The sequence below is a fragment of the Gracilinanus agilis genome, chromosome 3, assembly GCF_016433145.1.
Source record: "Gracilinanus agilis isolate LMUSP501 chromosome 3, AgileGrace, whole genome shotgun sequence".
Classification (NCBI taxonomy): domain Eukaryota; kingdom Metazoa; phylum Chordata; class Mammalia; order Didelphimorphia; family Didelphidae; genus Gracilinanus; species Gracilinanus agilis.
This window is the reverse complement of record NC_058132.1, coordinates 558,730,451-558,756,802: the sequence shown is the minus strand read 5'-3', so window position 1 is coordinate 558,756,802 and position 26,352 is coordinate 558,730,451. Positions and strand designations below refer to the sequence as shown.

At 35.3% G+C, this 26,352-nt stretch overlaps 1 protein-coding gene across 3 annotated transcripts in view; it reads left to right on the top strand.

Moving 5' to 3' along the window:
• Window positions 1-26,352, top strand: part of UCHL3 (ubiquitin C-terminal hydrolase L3) — a 109,906-nt gene that overhangs the window by 46,341 nt on the left and 37,213 nt on the right. For 2 of the 3 annotated variants that reach the window (XM_044670588.1, XM_044670590.1), the window contains exons 4-6: window positions 7,456-7,612; window positions 8,513-8,598; window positions 13,285-13,332. In XM_044670588.1, coding sequence (XP_044526523.1) covers window positions 7,456-7,612; window positions 8,513-8,598; window positions 13,285-13,332 — 291 coding nt within the window. Of the gene's footprint in view, window positions 1-7,455; window positions 7,613-8,512; window positions 8,599-13,284; window positions 13,333-18,726; window positions 18,841-26,352 lie in introns of all 3 variants that reach the window. The other variant, XM_044670589.1, reaches the window with a different exon arrangement.

Here is a 26,352-nt window from a genome sequence, read left to right as displayed (position 1 = left end):
TAGCTCATAGTTAAATGACTTCTAGGATAGTTCCAAATTATTTTCCAGAACTGTTGAATAGCTTCAGTGCTCCACCATTAATATGTTAGTGTTTGTCTTCCCGAAGGACCTTCAACATTTATCACCTTTGCTAATTTGATAGTCATAAGATGAGAAGCTTCATGATTGTATTTTTACTTATCTAGTTACTGATAATTTGGTGTATTATTTCATGTGAATAATTTTCATTTCTTTTCATGAAATATAGGGGCTAAAAAAATACAGTTTGTAGAATTAAGAATGAATTGAAAGACAGTGATTTGACCTTAACTTGGAAGGACATCTCATTAGTGGAATCTCCCTTTACTACATCATATTTATAACAGTGGCTTGGATAAAAGCTTAGATGACATACTTTTTAGGTGAGCAGAAGCCATAAGGCAGAGAGAGATAGCTGCCACTCTAGGTGATAAGAGTACTGATGAGTTGTAAAATATGTTGCTGTGTATCTGTAATCTTATTGGTGAAGTTATTCCCTCCAGTGATAGAGAACACAATCTATCCATGATTGCCCATTCTGCACAATTATTGTCCACAGACCCCATAAGTGCACCAGAGAAGTTTTACCTAGTGATCCAGTATTTTGTCACCTCCTTAACAACTCAAGGATACCAACAGAGCACACATGGACTTTTGGCTAAGAAACCTTCACTCTTCCCATAAGACAGATACCTTGCCACCTTCCTTTTCTTTCTTTCCTTTTTTTATTTAAAAAATTAAAAAAAAGCAAAACCCTTACCTTCCATTTTAGAATCAATACTGTGTGTTGGTTCTAAGGAAGAAACTTGGTAATGGCTAGGCAGTAGGAGTTAAGTGACTTGCCAGGGTCACACAGCTAGGAAGTGTCTGAGGCCAGATTTGAACTTAGAACCGTCTGTCTCTAGGCCTGGCTCTCAATCCACTGAGCCACTCAGCTACGCTCCCCCCCCCCCCCCTTCCTTTTCACTCATACATTTCTGTGACAACATCCTGTATTCTGTTTTCCTTCCTGATTGCTTTGCTGTGATGTGTTCTGCTCATGCTATTCTATGCTTCTTCATTGCCCTTGGGTTAAATCTCAATTTCAGTTAGTTAGAGACTGTAATGTTCTCTGACTCAAGGTCAGAAAAATATTTTAAAAGATAGGTTTTTGTTTTAAGAGAAAATTGCAGTCATTAAGGAGGCTTTGCAATTTCCTGATGACATTTTAGCAGTCAACAACCAGGTTATCTGCCAACAAGAACATCTAGATGATTACAGTTCCTCCTTGGAGAGGTAAATAGAGGAATTGATGGAATTTTTTTTATTATATATCGAAATGCAGCAATAAGCATCATTTCTTGTTCTATTTAGTCATCTAATATTACAGTGCTAAATATTTACAAAAAAGACCACCATGAAAATTATTATAATTTATCTGCTAATATGTTTCAGGGCATGAAGAGAGAAAGAAATCCTATTAAGAACTTAATAAGGCCCACAAAATTAAGTAGAATTCATGTTTATGCTATGTGATTTTAATGCAAAGATATGAATATTAAAAGTTAAAGTCAGCAAAATCACGTTTTGGAAAACATGCTTCAGGAGTAGAAGGTTTGAAATCTTAAGAGATGATGCAGAAGTTTTATGCCTGTACAGTGCTGGACATGGTAAACACTATATAACACCACAGGAAATGAAATTGATTATATTTTAAGAGATAGAAAATGATTCTTTACTGATGGATTCCTCCCCCATTAGCTCTCTGTGTATAGTTAGACTACCACTTTATCAAAACAAATATAAAAATGAAAATAGAGCTAAAAGAAGGTTAAAAAAATTCAGTAGTGATAAATGTAAAGTTGGGTCCAAAATTTTGCTTCACAGGTGCAATATAGGAGAAATCATAATTTGTCTGAAAAGGGGAATGCTAAAAATGGAAGCTAAAATAGATAATAAGATGTACAAGGTGCAGATTTGAGGACCAAGGAAGTGACAGACTTGCCTGTCTCTGCCCTTGTTATATAAGAAATAAAATGGATATAAAAGGATAGATTTAAAAATATTAGGGTTTTATAAGATTTATTGATAGCCATTAGAAAAATGAAGCCATGTGCCTGTTAAGAGTTAGTTTAAAATATGCGGGCCCTGTAACCTCTTCCTCCTATCCTGGCTCCGTTCCAAATCACCAAAGAGCCAGTGTCTATCCAACCTCTCACTATTTATCCTTCTGTCTACGTTATTACACTTCCTGTCTACATGATTATGCAAGAGGGATCATGGGAAATGTAGTTTGAAAGAGCCCTAAATGTCCACAGGAAGTTTAGAGCAGGGACCTCAAAATTAGTTCAAGGACTCCCAAATTTCCAATATCGCAGTTAGGTTTTGGAAAGAGTATTATGTTCAATTCTGGGTACCACATTTAGGAATTACATTGAACTGTAAGATATAAACTGGTTGAATTCAGGTGCCTTTTTTTTTTTTTTTTTTTTTTTTTTTAATATCCAAAGTGCTTGACATAACACCTTGGGCAGAGTAGGCATGTAATAAATGTTCTTTGAATGAATAAGTGAATGATAACGTTTCAAGTAAGACAGTGTGTACGTGTTGAGGATCAGTTGAAGGAGAACAAAAACAAAGCAAATGGCTGAATTTGGGAGAATCCCAGGAGAGACCAAAGCTTGAGTCTTAACGATTAGGTTCACATGTAGGTGATGCTAATATTTTGGATTTCTCCTTGTAAGAAGATAATCATAAGCAGTAGTAGTTTAGGGCCTGAAATATGTAACTGTCTAACTGGGGTAATACAGAGGTGACACACACAACCAGACACACCCACACACCCCATGTGACAGGATTTCACAGAATAACAGGGGACCTCTCACAAGGGATCTGGGTGTTAGGTGAAACCATTCTAATTGGCAAGATGACAGTTGGCAGTTTAATGGTCAGCCTAGCCAGGTAAAAGACAAGGGTTGGATGCTATCTCTCTATGGGTCCTTATTGGGGTTTGAGGAAAATAATAGGGAGTAAAATAAAACAGTTTATTAAGAGGTTTAGGGTTGAAGAAATGAGGAAAAGGTCACACTACATTAGATAACTATGGACAGACTTCAGGGACTGGAAATGGGTCAAAATCTACACTGAGCTAACACAGATTATCAGGTCCAGCTTTTGGAGGTTAGAAGGGAATGTGAAGGTCTCACAACTGGGACCACTTCAGCTCCAGGGATGTTCACAGCTTTCTAGGATCCTCAGCAATTAATCCACAAAAGGTAAAGACAGGGAGCTGAACCAGCCTGGTATGTCCACCACCCAAGTCTGGTCTTGCTGCTCAATCTGAATTTCCAGGGGTAGATGTTTCTTCTGGGAGACAAATCCACTTTTTCTGGGCTCATCACTGGAACAGATAAAACCAGCCTCTAACTGCCTCAGCCACAGTAGAGTCACTCCAGGAAAAAACTCCCTTTTCACATTCCATGGTTGGAACCCTCCAGCCTTGCCTGATTAAGTCTGGCTATTATCTTACCCTAAATGTCTAAATCTTAATTTATAAATTTGCCTATTTCATTTCCCCCCCTTTGCACAAAGCCAAAATAATGTTCCAAACAATATTTTGGTATTTGTGCACTACAAGCTAAACCAAAATTCTAACCCAAAATAACAGCCTTTGCTAACTCTGTCTTATCCCTACCTTACATTTGCCTACAACAAGCCATAGCATGGTCACTTCTGTATGGTCACTTATCTTCATCAGAGACCATGGAGAATAGTCCTTCCATCACCCACTTAATATTCCCTGACCCTGCCAGGACTTACCCATCCCTAAGAACCCTGTTGGTGAAGGTCAGAGGGGAATACAGAATCTTTACCCATAATCAGGCTGCTGAGGAACTGCCTCCCCTTTTTCTGTAGTAGCTTGGGAGACATTTGTGCCACCTTTTTGTTGCCAGAAAGCAAGCTGCCTCCCAACAAAAACTAATTCTGGTTTATCTTCCTCTGTAATGCTTGTACCCCGATTCAGCAATATCATTCATTTCCAATCCTGCGTGACCATACCAGTTGTTCTGAGTTTATCCAATCCTCTGGTAATTTATGTTCCATTTTGGAATAAAATGAGATAGGTACTTATAGATCATCCAACAGTTAAGAAAAGATTTACTTAACCATAGCAGGTGAAGGATATTTGACAGTTAAGTAGTAAGGACACCTTGAGTTGATTCAGTCTAGAGAAACTCCCTTCCCTGAGTTGCTCATTGTTTTTCTCCAGCCAGATATCAAGAGAATACCTGAAACAGAAAGCTGCTTTGAATTCAGGAGATCAGAAAGTGATGCCAGCAGCCTGAGCCTTAAGACCTTTGAACCACTAGGCATGAGGATCCTGATTTCATGGGGCAGGACATTCCTTCTACCAAAGACCCCTTTAATGGAAACCAGAGGTCTTAGTTTTAGAAAAGTAGAATTTAATCTCCAAATAATCTTATTTACTCCTGTAATTCAGATATGCATATCTGAATGTTAGAATTGACTTATTCCTGGTCAGTATATAAAATATTTCCATTCTAGTTTTAAAAATGAGACTTTAAAAAGGGATATTTTGAATTTTAGAGACTGGAAACATTAAGACAATTTGTTTTATGTGTTCATCTAAAGAAAACCTGTCTCAATTATAGACAATTTACTGACAGTGAGGAGACATTGTGTCTGGAAAATAGTTTATAAAATCTAATTAGCTCTTAATAGTTCAACTTTGAGGAGAACATGGCATTTTACTTTTTTTTTTTTTAACCCTTACCTTCCATCTTAGAATCAATACTGTGTATTGGTTCTAAGGCAGAAGAGCAATAAAGATTGGGCAATGGGGATTTAGTGACTTGCCCAGGGTCACACTGCTAGGAATTGTCTGAGGCCAGATCTGAACACAGGAACTCCTGCCTGGCTCTCAATCCACTGAGCCATATAGCTGCCCCAGCACTTTACTTCTTAATGGGTATTAAAATTTTTAATTTTCCCTAAGATCTTGGGAATGGTTTTCTTATAGTTTTGAAACAACTTTATTGAGAATTTTTGTGAACAAAATAAACAAGGAAATAATTCAATCTAAATACCTTTCATTTCCTTTTTGTTAGGATTCTGAAAGTTTTTAAAGTTGGGTTCTGAAGTCAGTTTCACCATTCAAATTATGTTGACTCTTGATTAGGATGATTGGAACACTTGGAACAATTTGCAAATCCTGATCACTTAGAATTTTTGTTTTTTGAGTTGTAGAATTCTTTAGAATAAGAATAAGAAACATTTTTTCTTAGGTGTTTTTAAATCATTTAGGATTCTAAAGTAGGCATTCTACAGTTCTGGGCTGGGACTAACTTTGGCCAACTGCCTTTTCATTTTAGATATTGGAACAAAATGAGACACCCGTTTATCAATTCAGCAGTTAACTGATGGAGATTTATTTAGCTATTGCAGGAGGATATTTAGCAAACTTAAGTTGATCAGTTGAATGAAGTCCTGCTTGAATTGCCATCATGGCCTGACAGTGAAGCCTTAGATAGCCAGCCCCTAGAGTTCCTTGTTACTATCTTAGCTTAGCCATCCAGGAAACAATAAGCCTTAAAGCCCCTAAGTCATTCAACTCTTTCATTCAACTAAGTCATTCAACTACTACCTTTCTTGGAAAAAGGAATAGGCTGCTACCCCTACAATAGCTTCCTCTGCCTGGGATTTGAGAGTGCTGTATACATTACTTACTATCTAGTAAGTTTCATTTGTCTTCTTCATTTTCTTAAAAAATTGCTATTTTTAAGGGAACAATATTTCAAAACATTTCTATATCATAATTGTTTACCCTTTCTCCAATAGGGGAACCCCTTAGTTTATAGTTTTGGGATACTATGAAAAGAGCTGCTTTAAATACTTCTATAAATATAATATAGGTCCTTTTCCTCATTCTTTGATCTCTTTGAGCTATAGACCTATTTTTAGTATCACTGGGACAAAAGATACTGCACAATGTGATGCTTTTGGGGCACAATTGTAAATTACTTTTTGAAATGTCAGGTCCAATTCACAAAATTAGCGTGCATGTTTTCCTGTAGCCCTTCCTTTCCAATATATGTCATTTTCCTCTTCTGTCATCTTTGCAAATCTGACGGTGTGAAGTAGTACCTTGGTGTTGTTTTAATTCACATTTCTCTATTTAGTGGTTGGAAGTAATTTTTCATATGATTGTTGATACTTTAGATTTTTTCTTTCAAAACTTCTTAATAGTATTAACTTTAAAAAAATTTTATTCATCAAAAACGCATTAATGTGTATACTTATTATAATATCATGGCATTTAAATTTTTCTTCTTTTGGATGATGTGTACATATGTATTCAACATAATAGTATATATTCAAGAATATATACATATGTATTCAGGGAATTTGAACTTCAGTTCACCAAATGTTTCTTAAACTGTTTTCAGAGTACCAACTTCTGGGGGAAAAGATAAAGTTCTTATTTGACATAGTCTTATATATTGATTAAATTAGGCAAGCTTTCGACATTAGGTACTTTCTGGTTGCTAGTGGCTCTATGGATACTCTGCTGATCTGGAGTCAAGAAGACTTAACTTCAAATCTGATCTCAGGCAATTAATAGCCATACAACCCTAGGAAGTAACTTATTCCTGCCTCTGTCTCCTCAGCTGTAAAATGGGGATAAGGACAGCCTCTTCCTCCCAGGGGTTGTTTAGAGAATCAAATGAAATAATATTTGTAAAGCACTTAGCATAGTGCCTCATACATATTATACATTTAATAATGCTTGTTTCCCTCTTTGTTCCCTCTTTCTCCCTCTTTTCTTCTTTATAGCCTGCAGTTGAATGGACAAAACAAGTTAAAGCAGGATAAGTTTAATGTCAGCCTTTCAGATTTTCTCTATTTTATATTGGTACATGCAGTCAGTGGTACTTGGTAGCTATGGGGCGACTGAACCATTTGGTGATGACATTATTTCACACTATCAGATGTACCTTAATTTCATTCTTCTTACTTTCTCTTTTCTCCTTTTTTTTTCAATCTTCCACTAACTTTTCTCCCTGTCACCTGCTAGTATGCCTGGCCATTGCTTAACCTTACTGGTAAGCAACTAGGGGAATAGAGATTCCTGAACATTGCTGTATAGATTCGCCTATATTTCATTTTTAGATTAATCCTCTGAAGAATAACTTTTAATTTTAAAAGTTTATTTGAATTCAGTCTTTAAAAAAAAGTTCACTATAGCTTTTCTTTAGGCTCTTTATTGACATTTTGAGAATAATGAAGGATTTTGTCTTAATTCTGTTTTAAGAAATTATTAATCCATGCTATATACATAATTGGTGAATTTCTGTGTTTAAGTACATGAATGTGATCATATTTGTTTTCTACCTATAGAATATTGACCTTTTTTCCTTTTTTTAAAAAACAAAATAGTATGAAGTATTCAGAATAGAAGAGGAAGAAAAAATAAAATCAGAAGGACAAGACGTCACAGAATCAGTATATTTCATGAAGCAAACCATCAGTAATGCCTGTGGAACAATTGGGCTGATCCATGCCATTGCTAACAACAAAGACAAAATGAATTTTGGTAAATTTCTCATTCCTGCTATTTTTCTTTGTAGTTTTAAATTGATTGCTTTGGACAGTAGGTGGTGCTCTAATTCTTCCTTACTCTAACTTAGAATTGTGGTTAGAAAAAGGTATTTCTTCTCTCATCTTTTTGTAAAAGGTAAGTCAGTGCTTAAACATAGCTGTTCTACAGATAGACATGTTCTTTCAAAAGAATAGCAAAAAGAGGGAAGAAAACAAATATTTTATTATTTACTGTGTGCCAAGCACTGTGCTAAACATTGAGTGACATGAAAAGATAATATGTCAAGTTCATCCTAAAATTCCATTTTCTTCTCAAACATATGTTCTCAGTAGTTTAATATTCTTTTGAAAAAGTGCTAGTATTTAAAATATGTTAATTTTTAACTTTTAAAAAATAAATTATATCACTTACAAGAAACTTATTGTTCTTTCAAAAGCAACTGAATATCAGTGGTAACTAGTTTAGAAGTTGAATTTTTACCTTTTGTTTATATTCTATTAAAAGTAAGTCTTTACATATGTGCTCATTTGCCTAATTTACGAATGGAAGATTTTCATTCAGGAAGAAGATTTTATGCAATACCATCATTGAATCTAAAAGTTAGAAAATGGTCATTCAATTCAACCTCCTATCCAAGGGATGAATCTCTGTTTTAATATGTCTGATTTGAACTCCTCTAGTAATAACAACTCATTAACTCATGAAGGCAGCCTGTTTTATTTTCAAACGGCTCTAATGGAGAGGAAATTCTTCCTAATATTGACTTGTAACGATGTCTGCTCTCTGGAGCCTAGAAAAAGTAGAATCCTTTAATCATTTAGCAACTATTTATGTTTAACTGCTTTTTAATAAAGGATTATAGAAATTTCTCATTGTAATTTTTAATATTTTTAGAATCTGGATCAACATTGAAAAAATTCTTGGAAGATTCCCTAAGTATGAGTCCTGAAGAAAGAGCCAGATACCTAGAAAAATATGAAGTCAGTACCTCTTTATTATTATTTTCCATATCCTGGGGAACTATTCTAGAAGACTAATATATAAATGTTTTATAACTATATTCAAGAGGTATTACTCTTACCTACCAATGGCCATGTGTAATACACCTTTCCTCTCTTCTCCTGGCCACTGTCAGGTACTGCTCCAAGCCAAGGCATGAGGCAACAGCATTGGTGGTGGTATTTGAAGGAGGGAAAGGTAAACCTCATAGTTCTTTCTCTCTTATTTGCTCCTTAGCACTGTTCTTAGTACTTTCAGCCCTAGCACTGGTCTCTTCAGCAGTGTTCCTATTTCACCCTGTGCCTCTTAGATGCTCTGGACCCTGAGTCCACACCTTAGCTTCTGGGGCAAAGCTCAAGAGAACAAGAGTCTGATTTTTCTCCAAAGTGTGATTAAAGCTTGTTCACATTTGTATAAATGCCCATTAATACTTGGGTGTAACTCCTTGGTGGGATATAAATGAAAGAAAAAGAAGGAGGTTCACAGGAAGACCTTTTTATTCCTGTTTCTCCTTTATGGATTCTGTTTCTCAGTAGGCCAAGAAGGAAAGATGGAAGCAACCCTAGTTGGAAGCAACAAGTGGTAGCAGTGCAAAATAAAACACATGGGCCAGTCCCTGGTGCCCAAGCAAGGAGAAAAAGGAAGAAAGGGGATAAAAGATCATCAGAAATACAAGATGGGAGAGGCATGGATTGATAGCAGCTCATTTGAAAAAGACCTGTTGGTTTTAGTGCTTTACGAGCTCAGCATGAGTCAGAAGTATAAGATGGCAGCCAAAAAGGCAAATGTGATCTTCATTAAGATAAGAGATTTTAAAAAAAGGAAAGGGGAGACAAATGGAGATTAAGACCTGTTCTTTAGGGTTTAACTGGAAGGCTACATCTCCTCAAAGCTTTTTTTATTTGGATTCCTTCTTCTTAAACCTAACTCCTCCTCCCCCTAGCCTTCCCCCAGCTCATTTTCTAAGCTCTCACCTTTCTTTAGTTCCACTAGTGCCTCTTTACTCTTAGAGCTGCTGCACTGGGAACACCACCATAGCCCAATCTTGGAATAGTCTCCATACTCACTGCTCAGCGGGTGGGAGAAGCAAGAGGAGGGAGGATTCTGTGACCTGCTCCAAGGGGGTGTGTATATTGGGAGTAAAAGTTTGTGCTGTAGGTAATTTAGGGTTGTAGAAAATGTTTATTTAAAATGGGTTCTAGTCCCTTAGTGGATTGTAACTGCTTCACATTCCATCTAATATCTTAAAATCTACATTTTTTTAAACAAATTGTTCCAGTCTACTCTTCTCCATTCAAAACTGGTATAGGGAAATAAAAACAGCTTATTCTATAAGTTTTACCATACATGTATTTTCTTCTTACCTTCTTTTTGCCCTTCTATTCCTTACACACATACATGCCTGGTAGCACCCTCTGTTTGAGAGCATTAAAAAAGAAAACCCCCAAAATCACCTTACCTTTTGTCTTAGTATCAGTTCTAAGACAGAAGAGGAGTAAGTAAGGGCTAAGCAGTTGGAGTTAAGTGATATGCCCAGGGTCACACATCTACAAAAATTTCTGAGGCCAAATTTAAAACCAGGCCCTCCTAACCATAGGCTTGGCAATCTATCCACTGTTAACTACCTGCTCCTTAATAGCATTTCTGACCTGGCTAGGTCTGAAGTTTAAAGTCAAGCATTTTACCATTTACTAACTCCCTAATTAGTATCTGTTCTTAATAGTATTCCTGGACCTGGCCTATTTTTGTTTAAACAATCGAGTTATATAATTCTACTTTTCAGTATTTGAGTAACACATGACAGTAGTACTTACAATTGAATATTGTAAAATACAGAAGACAAATTTGAAATTTTTATTAATGATATTTGAATTTTCTTATTTACCATTAAAGTATGTGTTGCCTTCTGAATAGTAACACTTTTTAATACATTATAAGCTCCACAAGTACAGAGACCTAGTTCTGTGATTCTTCTACCTATCATAGCATCCTTATAGACACTCATTAATAATGTTGATTTAATCATGCTATTTCTGAATACCAGTATTTGTATTTTTTTTTATTTCTGAAAAGCTGCAAATAGCATGCTAAGCATTAAAAAAAAGTTTTTAGGGGGCAGCTGGGTGGCTCAGTGGATTGAGAACCAGGCCCAGAGACAGGAGGTCCTAGGTTCAAATCTAGCCTCAGATACTTCCTAGCTGTGTGACTCTGGGCAAGTCACTTAACCCCCATGCCTAGCTCTTACCACTCTTCTGCCTTGGAACTGATACATAGTATAGATTTTAAGACAGAAGGTAAGGGTTTAAAAAAATTTATAAAGGTTTTTTTTTTAATAATTCAAATTTATATGGTAGTTCCGGAATTTTCCTACTTCTTTCTGACTCCTTTAATACTTTTTCTTGTTTATTTTAAGTGATTCGTTGATGGTCTTTTTGGTCATTTTTATTCTTTATATTTTTATTCTTTAAATATTATTCTTTATATTTTAATTATAATTTATATATTTTATATATATATAATTTAATTATATATATTAATTCTATATATTATTCTTTATATTCTTTATAGGTGTAGCATGAATTAGTATATTAATGACACATACATAAACTAAGTTCAGTAATATAATTGAATCCAATCATCTATATCAAACATGTTCACATCCTGCTACCATCTGTTTCTTTTTTTCATCTTCTTCCTTCTTTCAAATAGAGAAGAGTGATGGTGACTAAATTGTTGCCTGGGAGTGTAGGCATGAAAGGGATCTTTTTAGAGTTTTCATGGGATCTAAAACTGGATGAGACCTTTAAGATATTTAGTTTGTACTCCTTGTTTCATAGGTAGAGACCCTAAAAAGAGATTAATTTGCTTGCCCAAGATCATGAAGATAATAAGTTGCAGAGCCAGGATTAGAATTGATACTCTTTTGCTTCCAACTCTAGTGTATTTTCATATTGCCATTCTACATGTTGACTAACAGTCTTATTATGAATAAAAATTAATCTTGGAGACTTTATACTAAATTCATAAGAATTTATTAGTAAAGAGAAAGAGAGAAATAAGGTTTCCAGCCTATCTAACTTAAAAAGTCCCGAGCCAAATTACTTCTGCTCCATCAGGTCCTAGTTTCCCCACAGGGAAGGGGAGGCCAGGGGGCCCAGCTACCCATGTGTTCAGACTAGAAAAATTAAGGCTAGTCCAGAAGCAGGCTTGAATTCAGGAAGAGACCAGAGCCAAAGAAGAGAGCCCCAGTTCCCAGATTTCTGGCCTACTGTGGCCCCCTCGAGATAGCTTACATAGATACGTGCTAGGACAGCTGAGAGAGAGCTCCTTATAAGCTCAAAAGAATGGCAGGGAGAGAGCCTGCTTCACGTGCTGGCTTTTCAAGCTTAGTCTAAACCCTCCCCCAAGATCTTCCAATTTGACAAGGTTTCACCTCAGGCCCTACATGTTTTATCCTGTGACTTCTGCATGTCAGGAATCTTGCCTGCCTTAATGGCAAATTAAGACACGTGACACTGAATCCTATAATATAAGATAGTCTCTTAGATATTTAATTCACAAAGTCTTGAATTAATGTTGGGGGCCACTTTTAAACTTTAAAGTTTGAATTCTGATTCCATTAGAGAAGCAATAATTATTTATACCACCATACTTGTGAGCTTATTGCTGACATTGCATTTGTAAGAAATATATCCTGACCTATATTGGAGCATAGCTTGTTTATCTTTGGCTTAGTACCTCTCTTATGTTTCATTGAGCAATACCACCAACTCTGCTATATTCTGTTTGAATAAAATGAGTAAATTTGAATAAAATGATGAAGTGATTCCATTAATTAACTGGAGTAAGTGTATATTGTTTATGTCCAATCGTTAATCAAATTCTATAATTTTCTGATTTGCAGAGAACAACACTGAGATTTTTCTGTAGCTCTGAGATGACTAGCATTTTAGTTGGGATACTTGTGTATTGCTATGAGACACCTGACTGGGAAACCTTTTAGACTTTTGGAAAGGACCTCAGAGGTCATCTCACCCTACCTATACTCAAAGTGTCCACTAGAATGTACCCAACAAGTTTACTCATCCCACCTTTGCCTATATATATATTGAGTAATTACTCAAGTCATTTTACCATTTTATCTTTTTGGGCCTCAACTTACTTGCTTGTAAAATGAGAGGGTTTAAATATGGTTCAATGAAAAGGTAGCCTGAGTTCCAATCCCATCGCTGTTACTTATTACTTGTGCTTTTGGGGAGTTGCCTCACCTTGCTGGGCATCAGTTTCTTCATTGTAAAATGGAGTTTGGCTCCATGACCTCTATTGTCTCTTCCAGTTGTAGATCTATGATCCTAATAGCTCTAAGGTTCTTTTCATCCTTACATACTATGAGTACAACCTGAGGAAGTGTGTTTCATTTTTGGACACCTGTAGTTGTTAATAAGCTTTTCCTTGTATTGAGGTAAAAGCTACCTCCCTCCAGCTTTACCCATTAATGTTAGTTCTTCCTCCTGGGTCCAAGCAGAATTGTTATTCCTTGTTATTTCCATACCTTCCCTGATTGATTATTGTTTAAAAATCTTGCAGCCTTAACATTGTCTTAGTTTATTCATTTGCAAAATTGAATGTGGTAATTGTTTCATAAATGCCATGTGTTCTCCTTTCAGGCTATTCGAGTTACTCATGAATCGAGTGCCCATGAAGGTCAGACAGAGGTACTTTATTTTTCTTATATTATTCTTTTCTTATTTTTCATTTTAATTTAGCTTCCGGTCTTAACACAGCAAAAACTGCCTTTTTTCAATTTTACACATTAATGTAAACCAATCAGTGACTACACAATCATTAGTATACATTAGTAGTTGACTTGATACATCAAATGTAGCTGTGGAATATAACAGGGATCTTATAACAGAGTTGTTCATAAAGCATTCCAAGTGCATGCTTCTCTTAAGTAGTAACATGTTAGTTTGGCATCTCACTCCTCACATTCTGGCTAGTCATTTAGAGCAATTGTGATGATTACCATGCTGTGGTAAGTATGTCCAGGTGGCATGTAACTTCCTTTTCTGTGTGGGAAAGGATATTCTAGATATATGGTAACCTTCATAGGGCTTCCTGGTAGTGACATCAGTCCTGTCTTCTGCAGAAACTTGCTGCACCCTCTCATTTGGACACAAAAGAATGGTTGTTAAGAAACAAATGAGATTATGTTCTAGAGTGAGTTATAAACCAAAAAGTATTATTATTATTGTGAGATCTACTTTCAAGCAATCCATGAATTTTCCTAGGCCCAGGGCAATGTGACTGTAATATAAGAACTTTGACTAGTTTCTGAAACCTACAGTTTTGGGGCTTTAAAAAATATGTTCTCTAGAATGACTAAAGCAATTTTTGCCTGAAATAATTGTCTTATAGCTATATAATTGAGTAGTTAGGACTAAAATAACTATTTTCTAGAAATCTAAATATTTGTTCTAGTTACCTTATATGGCTATATCTCTTCAATATATCTTCATACATTTAGACCTGGAAGGGATGTTAAAGGTTACCTAGTCTAAGCCTTGTATTTTACAGATGAGGAAACTGAGGCCCAGAGAGTTTAAGTGACTTGTTCAAGATTCTTTGGATAAATCACTTAAACTCTCTGGGCCTCAGAAAGTTAGTGGCAAAATTGGAGTTTTAAACCTAGGTTTTCTAAATCCAGGGCCTTTTCTATTCTTCCATATGCATCCCTTGGGAGTTATTTCTTGGGGCTACTTTCAAGTGTGTGTATGTGTGTGTGTGAATCTATTGCTTTTGACATTTTAGTTTGTTTTCCCCCATTGTTGGACTTCTTACTAGTTAGATAGCTTTGTTACATAAGAAAGTGTCAAATCTTAACAGCTTATACAGAAGATTAAGACTTGGTGGAATGTGTAGCCTCTGCTTTATATTACTTTTGATTATGCAGTTTTGTCATGTTTTCACCAATAATATATTAGTAGTAATTCAGATAGTTATTACAACTATTATATGATTATCATGAGGAATAAAAAAGTAACAGACTTATTTTTTTATTTGAAGTGGTAAAATTGCTTTCACATTTGTTTAATTCAATAGTTATTGTATACTATCTACTGTGTGTTTGGCAGTAATGCTGAGCCCTTTGAAGAATTTAAAAAAAAGGAGTTTAAGATCTAGTCCTTGTCCTTAAGAAACAGAACTTTTTTTGGTGGGTGGGTGAGGGCAGTTGAGAGTGAAAAGGGATGTCATATGTAGACAGATAAATTGTTTATTCTGACACAGGAAAATATAATTCAGTGTTCAAATGAGTAACACTGATGAATGTTACAAAATTCCAGTGAAGAGAAAGGTTGCTGGAGATTTAAATAGGAGGAGACTCTGAGCTGCAATTTGGAGGATCTATAATATAGTTTAGTAGGCAGAGAGGTTTGGGGAGGACATTGTAGGAAGAGGGTGGCAGGCAGATAGAAGCAAAGGCGTGGATATTCAGACTTATGAATAGTGTCATCTTTGTATTTTAAAGGAGTGTGTGTACATATATGCACGTATGATTTTTTTTGCAAACATTATGATTTAACTTGAATTTTGTAATTGAGGAGGTCATAGAATATATGAGAAGAATTATGGTGTAATGGAAAGAACCTTGGACTCAGAATCAAGAGAGTGGAGCTGAGCTCAAGTCTTACCTTAGACACTTATTAGTTGCGCAACCCTGGACAAGTCACTTAAGTTAGGTATGATTATCTCTAGGTTTACAATTTCCTCCACTGTAAAATGGGGATAATTATACCTAATTTCATAGGGTTCTGAATATTAATAAGGTAATAATGAAAGTCTTAAAAGCATTATTACTTTTATAACTTAAGAATTTAATTCAGCTTAATACACATTGATTAAGTAGCTTCTGTGTATAAGACATTAAAGACACAAAGGTGAATAAAATAATTTCTTTCAAGTAGAAGACTGTCCACTACAGTGGTTGTGATGTGCACACATACATGCAGTACAAAGTATAGTATGTTTGGAGTGAAGGAGATAGATCCAGACAAATTGTTTTAGGAATATTTGAGGAGGAAAAGAAGAGCTTTAGTCAGAAGGAATGATTCATAGAGTAGTAAAGGAGGGTATTTGCTTGTGAGACAATAGGAGTACTTTGAAACTAAGAAGAGAAATTTTATGTTGGTACCTAGAGAAAAAATGGTAGAGAGAGATGACTGGAATAAATGTGAAAGAGAAGAGGAAAACTTGCTTGGAACAAAACTGGCATATTTTATATTGACTTTGCCATAGTTTCAATTTATATGACTTCAAAATTGGAATTACTTTGCATAAGTAGCCATTTTGTAAATGTAATCTTAATCAGTTTATGATCATTTTCCTAACTTATAATGACTTTTTTTTGCTTTGATATTATTTTTCTTACTCAACAAGCTTTTATTTTCTTCCTCCTCTCTCATTATGTAGGGATCCCACACCCCTCCAAAAAAAAATAAGCTCTCTTGACAAATATGCACATTCAGACAAATCAAATTCCCTCATTGATCACATTCAAAAACGTATGATTTATTCTGCATTTTCAGTCTATCACCTATTCCTGTTAGGAGTTAAGAAGCATGCTTCATCTTTGTTCCTTTGGAATTATAATTTGCTATCAGGACTGTTTTGGATTATAATTCTCTTTCCCAAGATACTAGTTCATTCTCACAATTTGGTATGATTCACCAGCTCGATGAGCATAATTTACAGAATGTGGATAAAAATGTTGTTAAAACCTTCAAAGAATAGTCAGCTTTTACATTAAGAAAAAAATTTTAGATGCCTTTTGTTTTTATATCTCAGTAGTTTCAGGGTAGTCTTGCCATAAGTCATTAACAAGTCAGCAAGCATTCATTAAGATCTTCATATGTGCCAGATACTGTTCTAAGCACTATAGCATGTCATAATATGTTTTGTGACATGTAGAAAATGTGATTAGGAAAAAAGTTTTTTCTTTTGAAAGTTCTCATGTTGAAAATTCCTGTATACTTCTATAATATAACTACATCTTAGAACTTTATAGAATATAGGTCTGTTGTGAATGTTGTTGGCCTTAATTCTTCCAGTTCAGCTATAGGCTGAAAGGTTCCACTTTATATCTACCTTATTGAAATGCATTTTTTTTCTCTTCTTCTTTTTTTGGCAAAATGAAACTAGCAGGAGACCAAGGGAAAATGACAGTAAAAATAAAGAAATTTAATTTTCATCAGTGGCTACCAGGAAAGCCTAATGCAGCTTTTTTCTTTGATACTTGAGGATCTATAATCTTATTCATGTGAGTAATCCTTCCAGTGATGCAGATTGCAACCTATCCATGCTTGTCCATCCTTTGTGACTCTTGTTTGTATTCTCTTGCAAACCTGGCATAGAAGGTCCACTCAGCATGCTTGGGTGCCTTAGGATATTTTGACATTGCACGAGTGTCTGTGGAGCATGCTGGGTGTCCCCTGGGTATTAGAAGCTACATAGCACAGTGAAAGGAGGCTGACCTTCAAGCCCCAGAGAATCTGAGTTTCAGTCTAAGCAAGCATTGCCACTTATGCAGGTGACCATGGGCAAGGAATGTAACCTCTCTGTGTCACAGTTTCCTCATCTGTAAAAGCAGGGGATTAGGCTTTCTAGGCACACATCTCTGATGACACCCTTTGTGCCACTTCTCTGCTGTTCTTCACTGATAATGTGTTATAGTTAATGACCACCATATTCTCCTTAGGGTAATTGTCATCCTCCATTCATTGGAGACTGATTTTTCCTAACTTGTAGGCATATAACAAGAATATTGATGTTAAAAAGATCTTAGCTTTCATTTCTGAGAGAAGCTTTGGATCATTACTAGAAATGTGAAATTTCCCAAAGGCTATCTAACTTGTATTCTTCCTCCAATTCTAGGACCAACTCTTTGCCCATTAGATCCTACTGTGCTTTATGGTTGTTTTTACTGTTAAAAAAAGTATCTGACTGACATGGTAAGACAAATGATACCTAAAGGCTTTCCTCCAGCAAGGTTTCTCATATATGCATATATATGTGTGTGTATATATACATTTATGTAGTCTCAGAATCATACAAGATTCTTTGAAAGAAGTAACATTAGAGATAACTTTATTCTAGTTATTTATATTAAGTTAAGCATAAAACAGGGAGAACTTTGCTCAACAAAGATATTCATCACTAGCTTGGAGGATGTCTGTTACAAAGAGTTGAGACTGAAGAGGGATTACCTCTACGTGATTGAGTCTTTCAGATACTCCCATTTGCAGATATTTTGCAGATTTCGTCAAATCTTGAAACAATGCAAGGATTCTTAAATGAGATCCATCCTCACTGAAGAGAATTTAACCTAACTATTCATATGGGAAAAAAAATGAATGAATGAAGAATATGCATTGATTGCCTAGACTGATATGCAGTTGGATGGACAATCCATAGAGCTCATCCATGCAATCTTAGCTTGTATTGATAAAATATAATGCCCCTGTCATAATGGAGGCTAATACCTCTGCACTGGTCAGACTATCTAGAACATTGTTGACTTTATAAAGATTAATAAATATTTGTTAAAAGTAGTTGAAATGCCAAATTTTTGAAGGGAGATTGTCAAAATTGAGGTTTTCCAAAGGAAAGCAATTTAGAATGGCAAGGAAACTAAAAATAATTTCATGAGAAACAGAAAGATACTGGTAATGTTTATCCTGGAAAAGACAATGCAGTGGAAAGAATACTGAATTTTTTTAATAAGAGGACCAATCAATGAATAAACATTTATTTAATGCCTACTCTGTGCCAGGCACTGTGCTGAGTGTTAGATCAGAATCTTTGCCCCATTTTTTATTACTTTATGACATTACCTTTCTGGGCCTTTGCTTTCTTATCTGTATGTTGGGATGGTTGGAAAAGATTAACTCTGAGGTCCTTTCTAGAACTGAATTGATTCTGTTCTTATGAAGTCTTGGAGGGTGGGGGGATGAAGGAAAGGGATTGGGATTTGGGGAAAGAGATATATATACTGTCAAATATTTAAAGGACTTTTCATATGGAAGAGGGATTAGACTTCTGTTTGTTTCTAGGGGGCAGAACTGGGACCGAAGAGTGGAAGTTACTGGGAGGCAAATTTCAGCTCATTAGAAAACGTTCTTCAACAGTTAAAGCCATCTGAAAGTCATATGGATTACCATGTTGAGGTGTGTGCCACAACTAAGGGTGGTTTTAAAATTGAGCTTGCGTGACCACTTTTGGGGATGTTATGGAGCAGATCCAGCCATTATACAGAAGTTGGACTAAGTCTCCTCCAGCTTAGAGCTTCTATTATTCTGACTAGATTATGTTTAGTGTCCTCCTTCCCTTCATTCACTTGTCTGCTACAGCTCATAGCATCCTGCCCCCTGCTTCCAGAGCTTGAGCCAGTTCTGTCAAGAATTAGCATGGCTCACATTTCCTCCTTGGGCTGTCTTAGAGTCCTTATTTCTGGGCGAGATGATCTCTGATATGTCTTTTCTCACTCTAACGCATGGCTTTTAAACTACCAAAAGGATTCTTGACCAAGAAAGCAAAATGGGGCAGAGGAAATAATGCCAATCTTGGAGTCAGAAGAGGCTTGCCTCCCCCATTTACTAGGAATGTGACCATAGGCAAGCCACTTAGCTTCAGTTTTCTCATCCCTAAAACTGGAGTAATATAAAATCTTTAAATCTTGGGTTCATGATATCTTTAAGTACTTAATTCATTTGTTATAAAGCTCAAATGAGATAATTTATATGAAGCATTTCACAAACTTTAAAATGGTATATAAATGTCATTTATTATTAAGAGGTTAGAAACAGATGTACTAGAATGTAGCACTGAGTAAACCAGGAGTAAAAAGCCAGAAAACATTTCACTGTGTTGTTTAAAAAATAAAACACTAGACTTCTTAGCCTCCTTAGTAATAAGAGTTGACATTTATATAGTCATAGAAGGTTTACAAAGTGGTTTTTGTACCTTACTTAATTTTTGTTCTCATAACAGCCTTGTAAGGTGACTAAATTCAAGTACTGTTATCTCCATTTTACAGATGAGGAAATTGAAACTAACGAGTGACTGGCATAGGTAACTTAGAAGTGATCTAGTCTAGTAAGTAGGGGAGCTAGGATTTGAGGGTCTCCTGTTTCCAAGCTTCATGCTAATATTACTTTTTCTGATGTTACAAAGAGGGAAAAAAAAGGTATTTGGGAGAAGAAATAAAGACTTGAGGCCTTCCTCTGTGGGGGTGAAGGGTTTTCTCTTCTGGAGAACCTCACATTCACCAATGTGCCCTGTGCTGACGTTTGGCCCCTCTGATCAGGAACCTTATCCTGTGGAAATGGTTACTCCCATTTATCTTCTGTTAATAGCAAAACAATGGAGCCATGCAGAGCTGTACATATTGTATGTTTTTCATTGAATAGTGGCCCATGATCTTAATGTATCGTAGTCCTGCTCCTTATTTGCTGTGGGGCTATGGGCAGCAATAGCAAGGTCTGACTGTTTATATAGTGCTTTAAAGTCTGAAAAGCATTTTACATGTATTGTCTGATTTGATCATAAGAATAACTGTTGGGTGTCCCTGTTTTACAGATGAAGAAAGGGAGACTCAGAGAGGTCAAGTAACTTGCCCAGGATCACAGAGCAAGTGTCAGTACCTAGCACTGAGCAGGTGCTTAATAAGCCCTTGTTGCCTGGATTCCAGATGCAGCAGTATTTCTGCTGTCATATGCTGCCTTTCAAGTCAGTCCCCTGGTGGAGCCTCTCTTCACTCACTTACCAAATGACAGGGTTGGAATAGAGGATCTTTAAGGCCCCATCCAGCTCCATAGCCTGTGATCCTGTGGTATGAGAACAGGCAGAAAGGTAGGCTGAGTGGAAACAGAAAAGAATTTGATTCCATTAAGGAATAAGTTCATTGGGGTGGTGGAGACTCAAAGGGTTCTGGTCATGCTCAGCATAGATCTCTTTTGTATTTAGCAGGAAACAAGGCAAAAAAAAAAATGCTGTTAGAGATTTGGTGTTTATCAGTGTAATTTAGAGGAGTGAGGAGAATGTGAAGAAAGTTGTGCCAGATATTAAAATGGTTAAAATGAGCCTTAAAAAACCAGTTGTTCACAGTCTCCTGTTACCATTTTAAGTGTATGTGTATAAACATAAACATTTTCCCTTAAAATGTTCCAGAGTAGACAATATGCTTGAGGCTTATACTTTTGAAATATGTTCATGTCAGAAAGAAATAATTAGTAAACTAGTGATTGGCCTAGAGACAAAATCAGGATAGAGGATGTAGCTTTTTAGTTCTGGAAGCCTCCCAATAAACGATAGTGGAACCATTTTGTGAGAGACTTTGTATTTAAAATGCTAAAAAATACTGATTTTCCATAACTAGTATTTGAGAGCTACAACTTTCTTGCTTGAAGGTAAGTTTATAAAACACTACTTTTAAAAATTTAAATTTTTTACTTTTTCAAAAAACATACTTGGCTGAACATTGTATTTTCTAAGTTGAAATATTTCAATTATTGGTTATTGCCTTTGAATGGATAATACTACTTATCATTTTTGTAATGTCTACTATGTGCCAGGCATTGTGCTAAGGGTCACACAGCTAATATGTATCTGAGGCTGAAGTTGAACTCAGCTCTTACTAACTCCAAACCCACCGCTCTGTGCACTTGACCTAGTTGCCTAAGTGTTTGAGACTTATCTCTTTAACAAGCATTTCATGAAGAATTCAAATCTGTTTGAATGTTATGTAAATGGAAAATTTTTTATTCTGCTAATTCTTAATTTGGTTAAATTAGGACTGATTTTGATAGGTCGGAACCAGTTTAGACTGGTTGGAAATGGTCTAAACTGGTCTTGATCAGTCTATACCAGTTTTGACTGGTGCTAGCCTATGATAACTGGTTTGAACTAGTTTAAATTGGTTTTGACTGGTTCTAGCTAGTCTAAGCAGGTTTTGGCTGGTTCTAGCCAGCCAGAGCTACTGACTAGAAAACAGTGCTTTAGTGTAGAAGGCATTTAATTGCTGAATTTTAAAATTAATAAGAATGTTTTATTAGAGTAGCAACATTTTTGTAGTGTTTTTTACCACTATCAAAACCAAATCTTTGAGGGGCAGCTGGGTAGCTCAGTGGAGTGAGAGTCAGGCCTAGAGACAGGAGGTCCTAGGTTCAAACCCAGCCTCAGCCACTTCCCAGCTGTGTGACCCTGGGCAGGTCACTTGACCCCCATTGCCCACCTTTACCACTCTTCCACCTATGAGACAATACACCGAAAGTACAAGGGTTTAAAAAAAAAACAAAACCAAATCTTTGTTAAGTAATTAATAGTAGAATCTTAGAGCTGGAATGGAAATTCCTACAATTTGGATTTTACTCCTCCCTAATGGGAGAGAGAGAAATTTTGGCATAATAATGTGGACAGATATTTTTAAAAGCCTTTCAGGATTTACTGTGTATTTCCCTTAAAACAACCCTATGAAGTAAGATATCCACATTTTACAAACTAGCAAACTGAGAGTTAGAGAAGTAACTTTCCCAAAATAGTTATATAGCTAGTCAGTGTTAAGAGTCAGATTTTGAATCCAAGTCTTGTATCTTTGACTTCAGAGTCCTTTTCTGAAAGAGTTAGGTGGTATAGTGGATGGAGTACTTACCCTGAGTCAGGAAGACCTGAGTTCAAATCCTGCCTCAGACACTTACTAGCTTTTGTGACCCTTTGCCAAGTAACTTGTAACTCTCTAAGCCTCAGTTTCCTTATCTGTAAAATGGAAATAACAGAACCTACCTCAAGGAGTTGTTGGGAGGTTCAAAAGGAGTTTTAGGTACCTTAAAGAAAGACTTGTTATTATTTCTACTTTAATACACTGATTAAAAATTCTGCCCAGTTTTTAACATGTTCACAGAAAGGAGCTTCATTATCCTAGATTTTTGAAAGCATCTAAACAATTACTAGTCTTATTTTAAAAAACTGAAATAATTGGGAAGAAAACTATGATTAAATAATTTTAAAATTTGTGAGCTTTCAACTTATGTTTTTATTTTTTTTTAAACTCCTTCCCTATTCTCATTCACTTTTCTCTTGGAATTATCTGGATTCTGTCAAAAGATCAATTAAAATTTTTTCAAGATTTCTCCATCACAAGAACCTTTTTAATGTGAAAATTACTTTTAAGTTTCTAATTTGGAATACCATCCTTGGAGTTTTCTGATTTATTTTCTCCTTCCTTCAATGGTTTGTTATCTTCATCTACATGGGTACTCTATTAATTATGGATTTTACTACACATTAGTACATGTCTGCTATCTGTAACTTGGGTCCAGGTCTCTGCCTTGGAAGGTAATACTTGTTCTTTAGCCCAGAAGGGGACACATGAACCATCCAAAGAGAAAGATTTTTAGTAGCTGCAATGTGAGATGAGCACATGGCTATGTAAAACCCCTGGAACTTTTTTTTTTTTTCTGTTGTCATCCCTATCCCCGTCATCTTGTATTTCTGCAGCTGATTAAAAAAACCTTTTTTTATTCTTATCATTTCCTTTTATGACCTGGGCAAGTCACCTCACCCCCATTTGCCTAGCTCTTGCCCTTTGGTTCTGCATTTAAAGAAAAAAAACCATAAATATATGTGTTAGCCCTTCCCATCCTCTACTTTGGGAGCTGTTCCTTGTAATGAAAATTTAAAAAGAGGAAAAATGGCAGTTAAGTAGAAATTATACATCAGCTTTGTCTGACAGTGTGTATGGGCACCATTCTATATCCCTTGTGCTCTGTCTCTACAAAGGGATCAGACAGGCAAGTTTTCTCTGTTCTTTGACACAGATGGGCCCTGCCCTAGAAACAGGAAGAGCTGAGCTCAAATCTAACCTCACATATTTACTAGTTGTGTAAGTCCTGGGCAGATTGCTTAACCATTGCCTCAGTTTCCTCATCTGTGAAATGGGGATAATAGCTCCTACATCCCAGGGTTGTTGTAAGGTCACCTGAGATAATTGTAAAAGCACTTAACACAGTGGCTGTCATGCAATAAGTGCTATATAAATGCTAGTAGTTATTATTTTTAGTAATTTTCCATTACTATTATACTGCTTCAGTTTCAGCACCCCTCCCCCTTCCCTGCTCCTTTTACATTGTTGTCTTTATATACTTTCTTTTCCTGGTTCTGTTTGCTTCATTCTTCAGTTTATATTAGTCTTTCCACTTCTGAATTCATCCTATTTATAATTTATTAAAGTGCAATAATATTCTATCACATCCATGTACCAAGATTTGCTTATCTAGTCCTGAGTTGATGGGCATCTGCATTATATTCAGTTCTTTACTACAACAAAATGCAGCACTGAATATTTTTGGTGTACAGGTAATCTTTCTTCAATCTCTCTATATGCATAGCTTTGGAACTATTGGGTCAGGGAATGTGGACATTTTATTCACTTTGCTAAAACATAACTGAGTTAAATACAGTTTTAAAAAACCAAACACCCCAGAAATGTAGAGCTTCACATTCATTCCTGCTAAATTTCATCTCATTGATTTTGAGATCCATCAAGAGAGAAGTCATGTGGTAGAGTTGGCAAGAGGAATTCAAGTTTTTATGAACTTAATTTATATGGTTACATATGTATATTAATTCATAAAATTGCATTTCATAGTTCTCTAGCTGTTTCTGCGCTTATGCCCTTTTGTGTATACCTTCTTAAGAACCCTATATACACTTGGCATTGATTAATATATATTATTGATGTTTCACAAAGATTCTTTTATTGGTTCCTGACTTAAATGTCAAATGTAGTAATATAGGAAAATTGGGAGGAGTGGTTAGTAATTAAATCAAAGTAGAATCTTGTGGTTCAAAATACCATCTTCATGAGAGGTGTCTCATAGATACTACCATGGATTCATGGTGAATCTATCATTCCATAGCAGTAAATTGTCATAAATTAGCCTTAATAGTACTTGAGATAGTTCCATCTTCCAGAAAGTCCTTAATAGCCTCTTGCATTATATGGCTTGTTTGATCATTTTCCATTGTTGCTTTTCTCAAATCAAGTTATTTAAATATATTTAAAGATCATTCATTATTCAAGATGAGAGAAGCTAAACATTTCTTTGGTATGACCTGTAAAAGATACTGGTTAAAATAAGCTAATGTTGAACAAACTACAGTAGTGATGATTTAGCTTTGTTGGTTAGATAATGAGTAAATATTAATTTTGCTATTCTTCTTTACTTGGTTCAAGGGCAAATTAAAAAAAAAATTTTAAGCATCTACTGTATGTGCAAGGCACCAGATAATCTTTGTTCTTAAGGAGTTTGTTTTTCTGAAATGAAGTTTTTTTGTTTTGTTTTGTTTTATTTTGGTGGGGGTGGATTTGTCCCAGAACATGAGCTCTAGGTCAATGGATGAAAATAATTAGATATAACAGTACTATCTACTGTCAGAGTGAATATTTTAAGTAATATAGGTTAGTACTTTAAGCTTTTAGTGTCATTTTACTGAAATAATATTTGTGTTTGTAGATAATTACGCCAGTTTTTTTTTTATTTAGTTAAAAGTTAAAGAATGATCCTTGGATCACTTCAGTAAGTAAAAAATTGGACAATGGATTCATAGATGAATTGAATTTTTACAAAAATAACTAATATTTGTTCCAAACTGTTGACAAGAAATAGCATCAAAAGTTCTTATGCTACTTTAAAAAGAATTCATCATATTTTTATTATAGTTTTTAATAATCATAGGAAGAATTTACATAATATTTTAAGATTTGTAAAGTACTTTACATAATTTTTATCCTCTTTAATTCTCATAACAATCCAATGAAGTATTACTATTATCCTCTTTTTACAGATGAGAAAACTGAGGCGAGCAAAGATTAAGTCCTTTAACCTCTAGTCAACTAACCCACTTAACTTTAACCTCACACAACTAGTACAATCTTGGGCAAGATTCATACTTGGTTCCTTTTCTTCTTGTCTAGCATTTTATCCATTGTGCCACCTAAGTTGATAAATAGTTGAATCTATTTCTTTTGTTCTATATTTATTTCTAAAAAACATGGGTAGGAGGTGAAAATGTATCTCTCTCCTCTGCAGTTGAGATAAATGTTATTGTTTTTATTGTTTGTAAACCAAATGGAATTTATGCATTATATGGCCTGTGTTCTATTCCTACAATAGTGTCACTTATGTTTCTTTCCTTCTTATGCTACTTTTAAAAAAGTATTTTTCCCCCTCCTTAGAAGTAAGGGAGGATGTTTAGGAAGAAAAATAGTCAACATATAATTAAATGGTTTTTTTAGTTCCTAATTACCCTGAGGGAGACAGATGGAACAATAAATAGAGCTCTGATGAAAACTGTCATATGTAATTTAAATTGTTGCTATTATAGTTCAGTTTGGCAAGTATGGAAACAGTCTGCTTTCTTATATTTTTCCTTGTTTTCCTTCATTTTCATTTTGTTTTTTACATTTTGTTGCATCTAGGACTTTGAAGTCCTATTGGAATAGTTTTTATTTTTATTTTTTATTATTTTAATTTATTTCACTTTCAAATAGGTAAAAACTATTCCATGGCACTGGAGAATAATTCATTTAATTTTGCCTTTTATTCCCTTTTTCCACTTCCTTGCATCTTTCCTTTCTTGACTCCTTTTCTTTACTCCTAAAGAGTATGTATCTGCAGTGG